The sequence below is a fragment of the Cololabis saira genome, chromosome 1 (genome assembly GCF_033807715.1).
Source record: "Cololabis saira isolate AMF1-May2022 chromosome 1, fColSai1.1, whole genome shotgun sequence".
Taxonomy (NCBI): Eukaryota; Metazoa; Chordata; class Actinopteri; order Beloniformes; family Belonidae; genus Cololabis; species Cololabis saira.
Window position 1 is genome coordinate 6195619 of NC_084587.1, and position 18754 is coordinate 6214372.

General features: G+C 40.3%; 1 protein-coding gene across 1 annotated transcript; it reads left to right on the forward strand.

Annotated features, from left to right (window-relative positions):
• Nucleotides 1–210: 210 nt before the first annotated feature.
• atad5b (ATPase family AAA domain containing 5b) lies at nucleotides 211–17463 on the forward strand. The gene is made up of 13 exons (XM_061728807.1): nucleotides 211–592; nucleotides 3597–3791; nucleotides 5294–5390; nucleotides 5477–5574; nucleotides 5627–5775; nucleotides 6873–7068; nucleotides 10240–10499; nucleotides 10765–10858; nucleotides 13192–13256; nucleotides 13340–13675; nucleotides 14807–15269; nucleotides 16986–17181; nucleotides 17291–17463. The coding sequence occupies exons 1-13, from the start codon at nucleotides 211–213 to the stop codon at nucleotides 17415–17417; spliced, it is 2658 nt and encodes an 885-aa protein (XP_061584791.1). The 3' UTR covers nucleotides 17418–17463.
• Nucleotides 17464–18754: the final 1291 nt, after the last annotated feature.

The following is an 18754-nucleotide window of genomic DNA, read 5'->3' on the forward strand; positions in this document are numbered from 1 at the left end:
CGAACGTTAATGTTGTTAAAAGTTTTTATTACTTCATACTATACGTTTTTCCGCATTTTATGTATTGTATTTAATCTTTTTATTTAATTTAATTAAAACAGATAAACGCGGTTGAATAATTAAATAACTTTAACTTGCGTCGCACAAGATGACGTCATGAGCATCAGCTGGGAACCAAATGTGAAAATGTGAGTTTGAAACTTATTTACGATGAGAAACCGATTAAAGCGGAGCAGAAACCTGCAGGACTCATCTAACACAGGGAAGAAGTGTTTCCAAACCCCTGATGTGATCGTTTTGTCAGATTCAAGCTGCTCTGGAGCGAAAACCTGCAAGATTGCACCAATTTTCTTAAAACGTCAGAATATTCCTCGGTGCAAAGACGTGAAAGTGAAAGATTCAGACGCTTTCCTCCCCCTGAAAGAGGAAGACGGGACAGTTCTGCCCTCCTGCAGGAGAAAACTGTCATCCTCAGATTTACAAACCCGTCTGGAACAAATCCAAACATCCAACCCAACGTTTCCAGTCCAAACTACTTTCAGAGCCTTGCAGAAGAAAACGAGACGGAACCTGCAGGAGGACGAGAGTTCTGGTGAGACTGGAGCTCAGATCAAAACTCACATCTGAAGTTTATCTCTTTTTTCCCTCTTAAGTAATGCAGGCTGCGCAGATGCAGAGCTCCTCTCCGCCACCAGGGGGCGCAAAGTAGCATCAATTACAGCCTGAGAGGAGAAAGTTCAATTTAATCCCCCTAAATGAGGACAATTAATAACTTCAGTGTGAAGCTCTTAGGTTTTATCTTAAATTATATTTTAATGTGTGCATTTTTTATTTTATTATTTCTAAAATTTGCCTATTTATCAAGCTTAGATCTCGGACATCTGTCTCGTGAATTTTAGAGTTTATAAGATATGAAATGTTGAATTTTCCCTGTAAATTTAAGAGTTTGTAAGAATGGAAACTGATTTTCTTTTCTTGTTTATAAGATATAAAGTTTATAAAATAACCTTTTCACCTGTGATGAGGTGATAGGTGATAGGTTTCAGCAGACCGCCAGCGCCAGCACACTATTTAGGAAATAAAATCAAATAAGAAACTTTATAAATAATAATAATAATAATAATAATAATACATTTTATTTATAACGCATTTTATATCTAGTAATCTAAATAAATGCAAAAAAAAAAATGCTACAGGGGAGAAAAATAAAACATGAACATTTTTTTAAAATATATTTAAAAACAGAACATATAAAAGATATATTTAGCTATAAGCTTTCTTAAAAAGGTGAGTTTCAGGTCATGTTTAAAAGCCTATGAATATATGAAATGTTGAATTTTCCCTTGTAAATTTAGGAGTTTGCTAGAAAAGAAGCAGATTTTTTTTATTTTTATTGTTTATAGGATATAACCTTCATAAAGTATCCATTTCACCTGTGATAAGCTGGGATAGGTTTCAGAATACCGCTGGGACCCTATTTAGGAAATAAGATCAAATAAGAAACTTTAGTTTTGTGTGGGAAATTTAGAGTTTGCAAGATTATCAAGTCAGAAATCCTGAGTTCTGATTTGTGAATTTTGGAGTTCAAACAGTGAAATCAGAAAGTTTTTACAAAAGAAGTTTTACAAAAGGGGCCGCCCCAATTATAGCCGTAAATGGGGGATAAAGTTCAATTTAATCCCCCTAAATGAGGACAGTTAATAACTTCACTCTTAAATGATATCTTAAATATGTGCATCTCTACTGTGATGTGACAATGATGCGTTTTTTATTAATATTATTTCTCAAATTTGCATGTTCATCTGAGATCTGTCTTGTGAAATTTAGAGTTTATAATAATAGAGATATATTGAATTTTACCCAGGAAATTTGAGAGTTTTCAAGAATGGAAACAGATTTTTTTTCTTTTTTTTTTTCATAAAATATCCATTTCACCTGTGATGAGCTGGGATAGGTTTCAGCAGACCGCTGGGAACCTATGTAGGAAATAAGATCAAATAAGAAACTTTAATAATGAAAATAATAATGCATTTTATTTATAACACACTTTATATTTAGTAATCTCAAAGTGCTACAGACCAGAAAAATAAAACATGAAAATTTTTTAAAAATACATTTAAAAACAGAGCATATAAAAGATATATTTAGCTATAAGCTTTCTTAAAAAGGTGAGTTTTCAGGTCACGTTTAAAAGCCTATGAATATATGAAATGTTGAATTTTGCCCTGTAAATTTAGGAGTTTTTAAGAATAGAAGCTGATTTTTTTTTTTTTTTTTTTCTTGTTTATAAGATATAAAGTTCATAAAATATCCTTTTCACCTGTGATGAGCTGGGAAAAGTTTCAGCAGACCAACGGGAACCCATTTAGGAAATAAGATTAAATAAGAAACTTTATTTTTGTGTCGGAAATTTAGAGTTTGCATTGCAAGTTTATCAAGTCAGAAATCCCGAGTTCTGATTTGTGAATTTTGGAGTTCAAACAGTAAAATCAGAAAGTTTTTACAAAAGAAGTTTTACAAATGGGGCCGCCCCAATTACAGCCGTATATGATGGATAAAGTTCAATTTAATCCCCCTAAATGAGGACAGTTAATAACTTCAAGCCCAGATCTCTGAGATCTGTCTTGTGAATTTTAGAGTTTATGATAATAACAATAAGATTGAATTTCCCCCTGTAAAAGAGTTTGTAAGAATTGAAACTGATTGTTTTTCTTGTTTATAAGATATAAAGTTAATAAAATATCTCTTTCACCTATGATGAGCTGGGATAGGCGTCTCTTTAGGAAATAGAGTCTCTAGTTTTGTGTTGGAAATTTTGAGGGGTTTTTTCTGGCATATTTGCAAGATTATCAAGTCAGAAATCCTGAGTTCTGATTTGTGAATTTTGGAGTTCAAACAGTAAAATCAGAAACTGAGTTTTCAAAGAGTTTATAATGTAAGAAATTGAGTTTTCGCTCGCAAACAGTAATTTTGTAAAGTAAAAAATATAAATGAACTTTTGTGTCAGAAGTTTTAAAATTTTATCCAGCAAATTTGAGTTTATAAAGTCAAAAATTCAGATTTTCTAACAATTTTGAGAGCTTTATAAAACAAGAAAATTATATATTTTTTATTATATATTTTTTACTTTTTTTTTACCCTTTCCCTGCATGTGTATGTAAAGTGTACTGCTGCTGCACAAAGTGAATTTCCCCATTGAGGGAGAAATAAAGGATAATCTTATCTTATCTTTCAAATTCATGATTTTATAAATAAAAAAAGAAGTGTTTTCTCTTGCAGATTCTTAACTTTATAAAATCAGAAGGTTTGAGATCTGGGGCCTCCTTGCACCAGATTTTGTATTTTTCCTCAGATGGTCCTAAAACACTATTATACTAACCCAGCTTGCAATTTTTGATTCTTTACTTTATCAAGTAAAGAACCAGAACTTTCTGTTGCAAATCTGCAGCTAAAAAACAAAAAATATCTTATCTTTCAAGTCTGAGCATATAAAAAAATCAAAACTTCTTGCATCGGGCCCCAAAAGACCTGGATATGGTCCTGAGAGTGGGATCAATAATTTTCTGTGTGCAGTTATGACGTCCTTCTCTCCACAGCAGGCGGCTCGTTGCTCTCCGAGTCCGTGCACGATGACCTGCAGGAGAAAAGGAAACGGGGAGACGACGTTTCTGGGAGGTCAGCGAAGCGTCTGAGGCCCGGTGCTGGTTCTGGTTCTGGTTCTGGTTCTGGTATCGGTTACTCAGTACGAAGCAGTGAGACGGGTCCGAGTCCAGCAGACCCCACGAGCAGTGGTGAGTCAAAGTCTGGACCAACTAACCTTTTTATGTGCTTGAAACTGTATTTTTTGAGGTATTAAGTAATTGTGTTTACTGCTCTGAGTCAAGTCCAGTGTTTGACCCGCCCCCTAAAACTGTCTGTTTTGAGCAGAGCTGCAAAGAGATGGTTGAAACATCCGGCTTTGCTCGTTTCCGGGTGGTTTTCTAGTGGAGTTGTAGTCAAAACCAACTAAACCCAGACCAAGACCAGAGAGTATCCAGCCCAAGACTAGTTCAGCTCAAGAACAAAAACAATCCTGGTTATTTCCTGATCCTGCGTGATTGTATTCCATCATCCTGGTTCAGCTAGTTTCCATATGAGCTTGTTTTCATCTGCAGCTCAATAACACAGAGAAGTGGATGATGATGTTGAACTCACTATAAATGTTTCCATCCATCAGCTGAGATCAGATCTGTGTGGCGACTGCACTACCGCTATTTCTACTCTATTGGAGGATTGACTCCAGTGCTTTTAAGGATTGACACGACTACTAACTAGTCCCAAAGTCCTCTAGCAGAATAACCAGCTCCAACACCCCCCTCCACCTCAGAAAAGTAGTGAATAGTAAATGTTACTGATTTAAATTGGACTTAATTTGGAGATGAAACCTGAATTTTAAATATTAAAGATTGAAATCACATTATTTACCATTATAGTAATCAGATTACACCGTATATCAGCATCACTGAAATGGACCTGATGCTTAATCAATCACAACAATATGCAAATATTATTCATATATTTATTCAAACAAGCCCGTTATAAACACAAAACTGTAATTAAATACAGACACATGCAGATGCACCAAAACATTAAATCAAATGCAAAATACAAATAGTTTACAAAACTGTACATTAACAAGAGGAAGAACTGCTGATACCAGATTCTGTCACCTTGGTGCAACGGACTCTCAATTATACGAGTCCGAGACCAAGACCACAAAAAAGGGGTCTTGAGAACTACAACTCTGGTAGAGACTATTAAAAACACAGTCTTTAGTTTCTTTATAAGTATTTATAAGTAAAGCTCTGGTTGACCGGCAGTAACTGCTCATGTAAAACCTGAAACCACTGAATTAGACTACTAACTAGTCCCAAAGTCCTCTAACAGAATAACCAGCCTCCAACACCCCCCTCCACCTCAGAAAAGTCATGAATAGTAAATGTTACTGATTTAAATTGGACTGAATTTGTGGATGAAACCTGAATTTTAAATATTAAAGATACAATTATCGACTTGAAATTGCTTTATTTACCATTAAAGTAATCACATTACACTGAAGAACTGCTGATCACCAGATTCTGTCAACTCGGTGTGCAACGGCATCACAATTATCCGAGTCTGAGACCTGGATAGACCAGAAACCCGAGACTGAGAACTACAAGTCTATTTTATAGACCAAAGTTTGTCAGAAACTTCTCATAAACACCTCAGAAAAACGGTTCTCTGTCTCCTTTAATGACTTTATTATGTTTAGATTCAGATTTTGAGGATGAGCTTTGGACGGATAAGTTCAGCCCTCGGCATCCCCGTGAGGTCGTTGGTAATCCGGCCTCCGTCTCTAAACTGCACAGGTGAGTCTCGCTGGTTTATCTGTTGCACATCAGACGATGAGAATAATCTTTTTTTTTTTTTTTTTTTTGTCTCTTTCGGAGTTCAGTTGGCTGGAGAGGTGGAAGCTGAGAGCCGATGCCGAGGAGAGAAGGAGGATGGAGGAGACGAGGCGAGGAGACAACGGTAAAGCTCTGGACGTTGTGGGTTTGAACCGTTGACCAGATCTCATTGACTGACGGGTGTCGTTGTTCTGCAGACTCGTGGGACTGCGGAGACTTCCAGGGGGAGGCCGGGTCGGCTGACGGAGGACCGGGGTTCCTCTGCAGCGCCGTGCTGGTGTCAGGACCCCCGGGGGCGGGGAAGACGGCCTCGGTGTACGCCTGCGCCCTGGACCTGGGCTTCCAGGTGGGAACTGGTGCTCCATCCTCTGTGAGGGCAGGAAAGGTCTGTGAGCCCCTTAGAAATGTGCTCCGACGGGCCGATTATTAACCCACCGAGTCGTACTCTCAGAATTTATCCAACAAAGTTTTGTTTTAGTTGGAACATTTTAGTTTTTTCTTTCATTAAAGCCTCAGAGACGGTTGTGAGGAGCTTCTCCTGAAGGGTTTAAACGGGAATAAATCAGACGATCGGCTTTGTTAACATCATTATTACTAATATTACTCCTGGAGAGGACCGGTCGTTATTGTCCCTAGTTGTCATGGCGACGTCGGGTTCAGATATAAAATATAGTTATCAGATATAAACTTTAACCCAATAATAACAGATTTAGCATATTTGATGCACGTCTGCGACCTCTGCCCCCCCTCCACCCCCACTATGAAAACAAATCAATAAAACTACTCAATGTATTTTAAGAGATACAGAAAACAATAAAATAGTAATTAGCATATTGTTAAACACAAAATTGAGGGTGTTTTTTTAATTAAAATTAAGGAAAATAGGATTTTAAGTGAATTATTTAACTTTTCTACTTATTTTTTTCATTTTTGAGCCAAATTGTGAATCTGAGACTAATTTATTTGTTCAGAAGCTTTTTAATATGATCTTTTGTGTCAATAATGACAAATGTTCAATCCTGCTGTTTTCACTCCCCACAAACATCGTAGCGTGTACTTGCTGAATTATCACGAATACTCACTAAAAGTACCAAAACATGGGTATTTGTGATTTTTTGGGTAAAAAAAAGTATTTATTACTATAAAAAAATAACAACTTTAAAATCATGTAGATTTAAAAAAAAAAAAAAAAAAAAAAAAAAAACTAATCAACTTACAGGACTACAAAATCATGTAGATCAATAAATGTTAATACTGTAAATAGTTTAAGAATTTTGATAAAATACCAAAACTGACCTGTTCCCGTCATTTTAATTGAATTTATTGAATTTTGTCCCATTTGGACCAAAATGCAACCTTTTCTCTCTTTTACATGGAACGGTCGGAGTCGTGGGTTTCCTCCAGGTTTTACGTGAACCCTCATGTTTGTTGTTTTTGCTGCAGGTGTTTGAGGTGAACTGCTCGTCTCAGCGCTGCGGCCGCAGCGTTCTGGCCCGGCTGAAGGAGGCGACCCAGTCCCACCTGGTGGACGCTTCTGGTTCTGGTTCTGGTTCTGGTTCTGGGGGGGAACCGCTGAGGCCGGCGTACTTCAACAACTACGCCGGCGCTGGTACCGGTCCTGGAGCGGAAACCCGTCCAGGTAGGTCCACGACCGCAGCGCTGTCATCACCGCTCACGGCTGATCCTGTATTTGGTTCATGGATTCAAACATTTCCTGATCTGACGTTCGCGTTATTAAGAACTTTGGACTTCAAGAGGAACTTTGGACTGATTTCCTCTTTGATGTCCAAAGAACCGGTCTGGTTCTTCTGGATCTGGGTTTAACGTCAAGTGAAACGATGCCTGTGACGTAGACAGACCAGAATCAACAAAAGACACCTGAAAGAGCGTGTAGCGGGTGTTATGACTGGTCTGGTACGTTCTGTACCGGTGGAAACGGCGGTGCCTGGACGGGGTACCAGACCCATTTCACCAGTGAACCGGTTCCGCTAGAGCAGGGGTCGGCAACCCAAAAAGTTGAAAGAGCCATATTGGACCAAAAACACAAAAAACAAATATGTCTGGAGCCGCAAAAAATGAAAAGTCTTGTATCAGCCTTAGAGGGAAGGCTGCATGTATCTATATTAGTTAGAACTGAGGTGAAGATTTGTCGAGGAAAAAAGTCGAAAGGTCGGGAAAAAGTCCAAATTTCGAGAAAGAAGTCAAAATGTTGAGGAAAAAAGTTGAAATTTCGTGAAAAAAGTCAATGTCGAGAAAAAAGTTAAAATTTCGAGAAAAAAGTCGAAATGTTGAGAAAAGGAAAAAAAGAAGGAAAAAAAAGAAGATAAAAAGAGAAAAAAAGGAAAAAAAAGGTCAAACATTTTTGAAAAAGCTCCAGGAGCCACTAGGGCGGCGCTAAAGAGCATGCAGCTTTAGAGCCGCGGGTTGCCCAACCCTGGGCTGGACAATGGTTTCTTTTTCTTTTTTTTTTTTTCTTTTTTTTTATATATATTGTGTCTTTATTTGGAAAAGACAAGTCGATAAAACGATAAAGCAACACTCAGTCAAATGAAAATGAATGTCCTTCCAGTTTTGCTCCCACAAATGAACGTTTACATGAACTATGAACAGAAACCAGGGCTCACCTGCCGCTGCTGTTGTTGAACCAATCACAAAACCCAGTCAAGGTCAAATCAACCAGTTACAACATAACAGTACCAGTGAAATCAAACAAAATCTGCTCTCATGGGGGAGATAAATACAATCCAGTTATTCCAAATCTTATAAAATCTGTCCCGTTGTGTTTTTAGTTGGAAGGTCAGCTTTTCCATCCTAAAGATCTCTACGGTGATACCAATCCAGTCCTCTAGGTGGGGTCGGACTTAACCATCTCCTGGTAATTGCCGCGCTAAATCGACGCAAGGACCACGCCGTAGGAAACGCTGCGACGCGCAACATACGTGCACGTCGCCGCGTACCCTACGGCGTAGGCTCTGCGTTGGTGTAACGCGGAACCATAAATCAGTTTACGGACGTCCCGCGAGTCGAGAGGAGGAGAAGTGTTGAAGGATTTGGGGAATACAAGGAGCTGTGGGGATCCCGGACACGAGAAAGTCTGAAGCCTCTGCTAAAAGCTGTCCATACCATTGCTGTGTCTACCAGCAGTAGCCTACTGGAGTTGAGGGGGGATGAGGGGGGGTGGCATCCCCTCCTGAAATAAAAACGGTACAAATCATCCCCCCCTGAAATAAAAACGGTCCAAATCATCCCCCCCTGAAATAAAAACGGTCCAAATCATCCCCCCCTGAAATAAAAACGGTCCAAATCATCCCCATCTGAAATGAAAACGGTCCAAATCATCCCCATCTGAAATGAAAACGGTCCAAATCATCCCCCTGTAAAACTGCCATCCCCCCTTTCCATCCCTTATGTCATTTCATCAATGAATGTGGTTTTACTGCTATTTCAACATTTACAGTCATCACCAGAAAAATAACACCAGGAAAATAACAATTTTCACCTGTTTTAAGTAAATTTTCACTTGAAATAAGTAGAAAAATCTGCCAGTGGAACAAGATTTATCTTCTTATTACAAGCAAAAAAAATCTTGTTCCACTGGCAGATTTTTCTACTTATTTCAAGTGAAAATTGACTTGAAACAAGTGAAAATGGTCAATTAAAACAAAATTTTGTCGACATTTCAACTTTTTTCATAAAATCTTTTACTTTTTTTTCTGAAAATTTCAACTTTTCCCTGGACATTTTGACTTTTTTTCTCTACATTTTGACTTTTTTCTCAAAATTTCAACTTTTTTTCTCGACATTTCAATTTTTTTTCTCAAAATTTCGAGAAAAAAGTCGAAATTTTCACCTGTTTCAAGTAGATTTTCACCTAAAATAAGTAGAAAAATCTGCCAGTGGAACAAGACTTTTTTGCTTGTAATGAGAAGATAAATCTTGTTCCACTGGCAGATTTTTCTACTAATTTCAAGTGAAAATTTACTTGAAACAGGTGAAGATTGTTGTTTTTTCCAGTGATGAGTCTTGTTTTAAGTGTAATGAGATACTTAAAAATAAAGCGTGCATATCTGATGTTGCTCACAGTCGTTCTGAGTTTGCTCAGGGAGCTTGTGTGTACGCCCAGATACATGACAGATTAGAGGGAACATTGAACATGACCTAGATCAGGGGTCGGCAACCCAAAATGTTGAAAGAGCCATATTGGACCAAAAACACAAAAAATAAATATGTCTGGAGCCGCAAAAAATTAAGTCTTGTATAAGCCTTAGAATGAAGACAACACATGCTGCATGTTTCTATATTAGTTATAACTTGGGGAAGATTTTTTTTTTCATTATGCACTTCGAGAAAAAAGTCGAAATGTCGAGGAAATAGTCAAAATTTCGTGAAAAAAGTTCAAAATGTTGAGAAAAAATTGAATGTCAAGAAAAAAGTCAAAATTTTGTGAATAAAGTCGAAATGTTGAGAAAAAAGTCGAAATGTCGAGATTAGAAAGGAAGAAAAAGAAGAAAAAGGGGAAAAGAAAAAAAAAGAAAAAGAGGAAAAAAAGAGAAAAAAAAGAAGAAAAAGGTCAAACATTTTTGAAAAAGCTCCAGGAGCCACTAGGGCGGCGCTAAAGAGCCGCATGTGGCTCTAAAGCCTCGGGTTGCTGATCCCTGACCTAGATATATAATACATCAAAACTCAGAGGAAACTGAATGTTAAAAACGGTGCTTACTGAAGCCTGGATTCCCCTCCAGAACACTTTCAGCTTGGGGCAGTCCAAAAAAATGTGTTTCTTTTTCTTTTATCGTTTAATTTATCCTTCCAGGGAAAACGACGCGTCCTAAAACTGTGGCCTGGACCTCGAGGAAGAGGACGGTGCGGGGAGGACGCGGGTCTGGACGCGGGTCTGGACGCGGTTCTGGACGCGGAGGAAAGCCCAACGCCCTCACGTTGGCTCACTTCTTCAAGATGAAGGAGAAGGCGGATCGTCTGCACTTCGGCGTTGCTGAGGGGGAGGAGCCTGTGAGCGCGTCAGCGGCGCCGCGGAGCAAGAAGTCTGCCACGTCGCTCATCCTGTTTGAGGAGGTGAAACGCTTTGTTGATGTTTAGGGTCAGAGGGGGCGGAGTCTCTGCTAGGGATGGACTAAAAAATGTATCACGATAATTTCTGGCATTTATCCCGATAACGATAAAAATGACGATTAAAAAAAACAACAATTCAACAAAACAACTCTTACCGCGAGATGACAAATTCTTACCGTGGGGAATTTTTTTGACGGTTTATCGTGAACGGTAAAATATCACCCATCCCTGGTCTCCACTGACGGCTGACCAACGCTCTGCTCCGCAGGTTGACGTCATCTTTGAGGACGACGTCGGCTTCCTGGCAGCCATCAAAGCGTTCACGGCGACCACGAAGCGGCCGGTCGTCCTGACGACCAGCGGTAAGTACGACGTCACTCTGAACACACCTGATACCCCTTTTCCACCCAACCGGTTCCAGAGCTGGTTCTGGTTCACAACTCGCTCAAGTTGGGAACCAGCTGAGAACCAGTTTGCTTTTTAAGGGAGCCACTTCATTACGTCGCTGCGTTTGGGTGAAAGTTGAAGCAGCAACAAGGTATGTCCTCTAATAGAGGGTATGTATTGACGTCACCTCCCCACTGGACCAGCCCACTTACTCTCACTGAGTGGCAAAACATCAGCAAAAACAGCTGCAACTAGTGGAGAAGACGGGATAACAGCAGATTATCGGCTTAAATTAGCGTCAGTTGGACTTGACAGTGACCCGTACAGTTACCCCAAGAACCAGTGGTCCATGGACATTAATATTTGGTACAGTTACCAAGAACCAGTGGTCCATGGACATTAATATTTGGTACAGTTACCAAGAACCAGTGGTCCATGGACATTAATATTTGGTACAGTTACCAAGAACCAGTGGTCCATGGACATTAATATTTGGCCACGAATCCAGTTTCCTGATATTTATATGTACTTAATTTCTACAACGGGGAAATACACGAAGCAAAGCTTGAAGGCTTACAAAAGTCTTGACGCTTGGTTCTACTTCAAGGCAGGATTTGTTGGCAAAATTAAAGCGATGAGGACACCGAACTTTATGATTTGACCGTTTAACGTTAGCTACCCAAAAATCCAACATTACCTGATACAAAATGGGAACCGCAAATCCACGTTTCGGTGCCTGGAATCCAGTTGTTTCTGTGAATTGCAGCGACCCATTTGTCTCTTAAGCTTATTTTTCTGCAGTCTGTAAAACGATAACTCAGATTTCTTGCTAAATCTATGAGTACAGTCGATCGCACAACAGCTCTTTCCATTTTAGATGTTTTCCAGTTGCTCAAACTGAAAGTTTACGCTGACACTCAGTCTTTCTGACACTCAGTCTTTCTGACACTCAGTCTTTCTGACACTCAGTCTCTTTGACACTCCGTGGGCGGAACCCGCTGTGAAGTCGCATCCGTGACGTCATGGTGGAAAAGTGGTGTTGTGCGTCGCCCATGTGAACTCTGAACTTATAAAATGTATGAACATTTTGTGATTATGAAGACCAGTAAAACCAGACGTCGACCCTTCTTCCTGAAGTCAGTTTTTACGACCCCCTGCTACTAACTTCTGGTTATCTCGGCCTGGCTCGAGATAGTCCGTTTACGACCCCCGCTGCATGGCAGATCAAAGCAGGACAGCAAAACCCAGTAAACCAGGCCTCGGAGGGGGGGGTGCTGCCCCTTTGAACAGACCCAAAAACTTTGAAACCCTGGTCAACCCCCCCAGCCTGAAACCGGCTTTAATGTGCCTCCTAAAATGGCCGCCGTGCAATGAACTACAATCCCAGCATTCCTTGCGGGATGGGGCAGCGCCTACAAGCGGCGCGCATCCAATCACAAACGAGGTACCGATGACGTCACCGCAGCGCGCGTAGGATCAAAACCTGCCGCTGCTCCCTTTCTCTCTCTTCTCCCCAACTTCCATTCGGTGAACAGCTGGATCTTTGGCTCCTACCTAATTTGTAGTCACTACTTTCTGCTAGTCATTCTTCATGCTTTAAAGCGCCGTTTCACCAGTTGATCACGGTTTAAACACTGGGATCACCATCCGGTCTAGATTTGCACGTGGCTTAAAGAGGGTTCCGCCATCTTTAAATACCCCGGCTTCTTTAAACACTGCAGCCACGTTTGAACTGTAGAGGTTCTGTATCATTTTTATTATTGCTTTGATTTCTTTTTTTCCATTCCATGCATTTAACTTTCATTTCATTTTTATTGATTGTTGTTTTTCTTAATTAATGGTTTTATAATGCTTAAGTTCTGCCATCGGGATTTATTGGGTATTTGTTTATCATCTTTGATACCCGTATGTAAATAAATTCTGATTGATTTTTAATGAGTGGTTGTTGTTATTTCATGCAAGATTTGGTCACAAATTGATTTGTTTAAGCAGAACCAGTGCTCGGATATCACTCCTTCAATTGTTATTCTGTAAGTGATAGTAAGATTTGCTGTTATGCAGGATAATTCAAATCATATGAGACTGATTTTCTGCTGTTTAGTTATCATTTGTCCCCGGATTAAGGCCCTGGGGTGGTGCCCCTACGAGAATTATTATCATTTTGGTAATTCAATTTGATAAATAGTCAACTTTATTAATTATTAATAATTCTTTAATAGAATTATCATTAGCCTTCGATAACTGATCAGCTTAGCTACCTGTGTGGCACAACAGTGGTATGAGAGTTTGAGACACGTGTCCTCCACAGATCCCTCGTTCAGGGAGAGGTTTGACGGCGACCTGGAGGAGGTCGTGTTCGAGACTCCGTCGGTGGTAAGTCTCCTGGATGCAGCGTGGTCTGGTAAAGACTCCTCTATGAAGAATCTCAGAACAACAGAACCCGTCCGTCTGTCCAGGTGGACGTGAGCAACTTCCTGCAGCGGGTCTGTCTGGCCCAGGGGGCGACGCTGGAGCCCGACGACGCAGCAGAGCTCTGCAGACTGACCCGGGGAGACGTCAGGCGCTGCCTGCTGCAGCTGCAGCTCTGGGTGCGAGGGGGCGGGGCTAGAGGAGGGGGCGGGGCTAAAGGAGGGGGCGGGGCTAGAGGAGGAGGGGGCGGGGCTTCTCAGGCTAGCCATGTCCCATCGCCTCCTCCAGGCCGAACCGGCTGCTCCGCCAGTCTGCTGGGTCTCCACCCCGTCAGCCCAGATTATCTTCTCAACCTCTTACAGGCGAGTATAATCTTCACATCGGTCTGTTTTGGTGAAAAAAGCGGCCCCGGGTCCTTAAAAAGTCTTAAAGCGGCCTTTAACGTCCTTTTAATTTGTCTTAAATCTCAATCCAAGGGTCTTAATTTTTCAATCTTAATATTAGAGGGAATTTATCTGTCAGCATTAAAAAGTTTTCTTACACTTTGAAAAGGGAAAGTTTATTTAATCGTTTTGAGGAGAAATAAACCTGTTTACCTGTTATTAGACACCTCAGTCAAGGTTGCCAGGTTGGGCAGGTTTCAGCCCCATTGGGCTGAAAAATATAGGACTGGGCGGGTGGATAAAATCTGGGCTGCTTTTCCTGGTCTTTACTAAATATTTAGGAGAAATTATTAACAAAAAAGTTTCCATTATGGCAGAGAAAAGTAGAAACTTGCACAATAAACTCACTGATATTTTATTTTCTTTAATCTACTCAATTTAATTGTAGTCTTTGTTTGGAGCCTGAACTTTTTTTGGCTTCATTTTCTTTTGACTTTAAATTTATTCCGCATCTAATAATTTAGGGTTTCAACATACGAATGTATGATTTGGGCTGGTTTTTCATTATTTCGGTGAGTTTTATATTGCGTTTGGGCTGGAACCTGTCAGATCTGGCAACCCTGACTTCAGCGCTGGATTTCTTAGTCTGTGTAGTCAAGAGACAAAGCAATCAAATATAGGTAAATGTAAATTTAGAGACAAATGGCTTGAAAATTCCAGTTTTATCTGGACATTTTGGTCTTTTTAATAAATTAGTTTACCAGTTTGACGATGCCTCAGTTAAGGTTGCCAGGTTGGGCAGGTTTCAGCCCAATTAGGCAAGTTGATCAAATTTTAGCTCCTTTTCCTTGGAGCCAGAACTTTTTTTGGCTTAATTTTCTTTTGACTTGAAATCTATTACGCATTTAATAATTGTAACGGTTTTAACATAGAGAGCGTATGATTTGGGCTGGAACCTGTCAGATCTGGCAACCTTGACCTCAGTGCTGGATTTCATAGTCTCGAGACGAGGCAAGCAAATATGGGTAAAGGGAAATTTAGCAACAAATGGCTCAAAAATTGGGTTCACAATGTGCGACTTGTCTTTTTAAGTCTTAAATTTAACCCAGCGGTTTGTTCTTGACTCTTCAGCGCCGGCCCTGGTCCGAAGCGGAGACGAAAACACTCCTGGATCTCCTGGCCGAGAGCTGGAGGCGAGACGTTCCTCTCCTGCACTCCAACCTGGAGCTGCTGCTGTCGCTGGGACTGGAGAGACTTGAGGCCTCCGGTTCTCACCGGGATCTTCAGGTCCAACAGAGGAACCGAACCCCCGGTCCTGAGGACCCGGTGAGCGTCAGCAGACCCGTACGGAGCGTCTCGCGGCTCAGCCGAAGGAGAGTTCTTCCAACGGTGCCGTCCTCCGGTTTGAGGACTGAACCTCCGGGGACGGGGACTCGGTCCGGACCACAGACGGGTTTCTTGGACGCGCTGGCCGACCTCTTTGACCTCACGTCCGTCCTGGACGCCTCCCTGACCGATGTTTCAGGCCCGGCCACACCTGAAGCCTTCGTTTGCACCGGAGCAGCGCTGAGGGACGGCCTGCTGGACGAGACGGGCGAGGAGGAGGATGAGGAGGACGGAGGGACCCGGACCAGGACCAGGACCCGGGACCGGGTCATGGACATCAAGGCCGCTCTGGAAGGGTTTGGGTACCACGTCTTCTGGGGGAGAATCTCCGAGACGTGGACGAAGGAATCGGACGGCGAGCGGAGGAAGAAACTGACGGAGACGCTTCTATCGTCCTCTGGTGGGAGACGGAGTTTGACCTTTCAGCCTCCCAGGTTTGTCTCCATCATCTGAACCAATGAGTGCGTTTACATGGGAAGTTTAATTCCTCTTTAATTCAGAATTAAAATTAAATCAGATTTAAAATGAGTAAAAATGACCATGTAAAAAACTAATTCTGAATGAAAATGGCCATTCCGAATTAAACTTAATTCCGAAGTAAGTGGCTGGTTTATTCCGATTTAAAATCCCAATAGAATAATTCCACGATCAATATACACTCATTCCTCTTTAAATTAATTCCGGTCTTTCTTTCTGCTCGTTCCCTCGCCCGTCTGTCTCCATGACGCTTATATTCCGCGCTGGGCTGGTTTTCTAAACAAAGTTTCAAGATGCAGCATGCAGTAAACGCTGGTCAAGAGCAGAGACCATTTATTTAATAAATAGCTTGGAGGACCTGGAAATAATTAAAAGAATAGATGGCAGGAAAGTTTGTTTTTCTTCCGGTAGTTTAACTTCCGGTCCCATATCCAATCAGAACTTTCCCAACCCCCAGACCTTAAGAGGAATTGGATAAAGCCGATCAAACGTGTTTTCCATGTAAACCTCAATTCGGAATTAGTATTTCCATGTAAACTCGAAGGAAAATTGTTTAATTCTGAATTATTTAATTCGGAATAATTAATTCTGAATAAAAAAACATCATGTAACCGTGGCCAATAACTCTGAACCAGTGGCGGCTGGTGCTAAAAATGTTTGGGGGGCTGCAATCTACCTCGGCATACATCGGGGTGTAACGGTACACAGAAGTCACGGTTAGGTACAAGTTTGGTACAATGGGGGGAAAAAGAAAGGTAGAAAATATATTTTGGTCCTTTTTAATTTAGAAAAATGTAACCATCCAACAATAATGGTTTATTGGTCCAAAGTTTTAGTGAAGCAGTTCAGTTCTGCTGCAGTGGAAAAAGGAAACTGTACATAAAGTAGAGGTTTAACATTTCAACAAGTCCACTGCTATTTGGTATTGTTTTTTTCTTCCTGGTTTGGGTTCATTGGGTTTATTTTACACATTAGAGAGAAGAAAAACATTAACATTTCCATTGTTCTTTCTGGAATTGATATTATTCGAAAAGGCAATGTTCCTTTCTTTCAGATATTTGATCAACAAATATTTAACCTATTTAAAACAAACATAAAAATCTGGTTTGTGTAGTTCAGTTTGATTTTATGAAAAAGACGGGGAATGAATTGTCCAATCACAGATTAAAAACAACATACGAGTTCGTCATGATACTGATCGCTGATTCGTTGCTGATAACTGAGTTTCAGGGATGAACACGACTGCGTCCCTTTACCAATCTAATTCAAACCTAATTTATGATCATTTTTAATAGATAACTAATTTATAATAAGACTGCAACTGCACACTATTCCTTTATACTGTGCTATATTAGTATAACAGAGTATTTATTATACTGTACATACTATGTTTATAGATAGTAAGTACAGTACACTTGTTCAGTTTCGTTAACTTTCTTCCATGAAGTTTGGAAACTCATTTTAACCCCTGTTAACTCCTCCAGCGGGCCTCTGAGCCGGTACCAGCTGAACGGCTCGGTGCTGAGCAGCGCCGCCTTCGGCCCGCTGGGGAACCGGCGGGCCGTCTTCCTGGACTACGTCCCGGTGCTCCGATCCATCCGCCGCTCCATCGACGCACGGAGACGAAAAGGAGAGTTGGTGAGGTGAGATGTGACCAAACGGGTCAGAATCAGTTCTGATAAATGAAGAAATCTTCTTTTAAGTGTTTTTCTGCACCAGAATAATTAATTCTGGTCATTTCTCCCCCGTCAGGTGTGGGAACTACCTGAGCATCTCTCACCTGGGCCTCCCCAAGTCCACCGTCAGACTCCTGGCGGAGGATTTCCCTTCAGGACAAGTTCGGAAAGACTTTTATTTGAACAAAAAACCCTCAAATTGACTTCAGCTGAGGTGAAGAATCATGTTCTTTTATTTTACCGTTCACACCGGCGCTTTCATGAAATAAAAAACCTATTTTTACAGATAACACTCTCTTAAACTCGTCATTTTGGTGACTGTCGAGGGTTATTGGGGGCAGAAACCACAAAACGAGGTCTTTAAACACACAGACATATAAACGTAGACGCCCCATCGAGTGTTCTTGATGCTACTGCGATACGTCAACGACCCCGCCATATTGGATGTTCAAGACTGCGCTATAAACTAATACAAGTGAATGGACTTATTTTCATAAAGCGCCTTTCTACAAAGAAATGTATGTTTTACGTCTCATTTATTCATTCACACACGCACTAATATACTTGGGAAACAGTTACCACCAAATATAATATATTTAATTTTCTCAGACGGCAAAAATAAGAACTTTATTGATCCCACATAGGAGTAATTCATGTTATATCAGCTATAGAGAACAAGGTAGTGCCGAAAAACAATTTATATCCCCCCTCACAAAAATAAGAAAAATAGAGAAAAATATTTTCTCATCAACAAAACCAATTTTACATTTTTCAAATAACAGTATAAAATATTTGAACCGTTTTTCAGACAATAAAATAACTGAAAAAAACGGAAAAATGGTTCAAATATGTTATTTTGTTACTTGAAAATGTTTAAATATGTTTATGTAAAATATGCTCTGTTGATGAGAAAATATATTTCTCTATTTTTATTATTTTTGTGAAGGGGGATATATATATTGTTTTAAAATGTTTTATCGCTGATATAACATGAATTACTCCTTTGTGGGATCAATAAAGTTCTTATTTTTGCCATCTGAGCAAATTTAATATATTATATTTGGTGCCTAACTGTTTCCGAAGTACCGTATTGGCCTGAATATAAGACGTTAAGGTGTTTTTTGCATTGAAAAAAAGACTGAAAAAGTGGGCGTCGTCTTACATTCGGGGTCTAGACGTTATACCCATTCACACCGCCAGATGGCGCCAGATATCTTTAAAGCGGATGCTGAATTTAACTCCCCAGGCCAAAGGAACCCCTGGCACCAAGAAGAAAAATAAAAACAGCAGTAAAAAAGAAAAGAGAAGAAAATAAAAGATATAACAGAAAATGGAGAAACGTAGCGACAATCTGGAGAAAAGCTGGTTGAAGATCAGCCAGTTATGATGCAAACTTCAAGATGATGATTTGAATGAGGCAAAATAACAGGCTTTTTTTCTCGAATATATTGTTATAATCATTTGTTTCAGATGTACTGTAATTATTTTCTGTATAAAAATTGAATTTGGTGTTCAAAAAGACTTTCTTCAAACTTGAGTC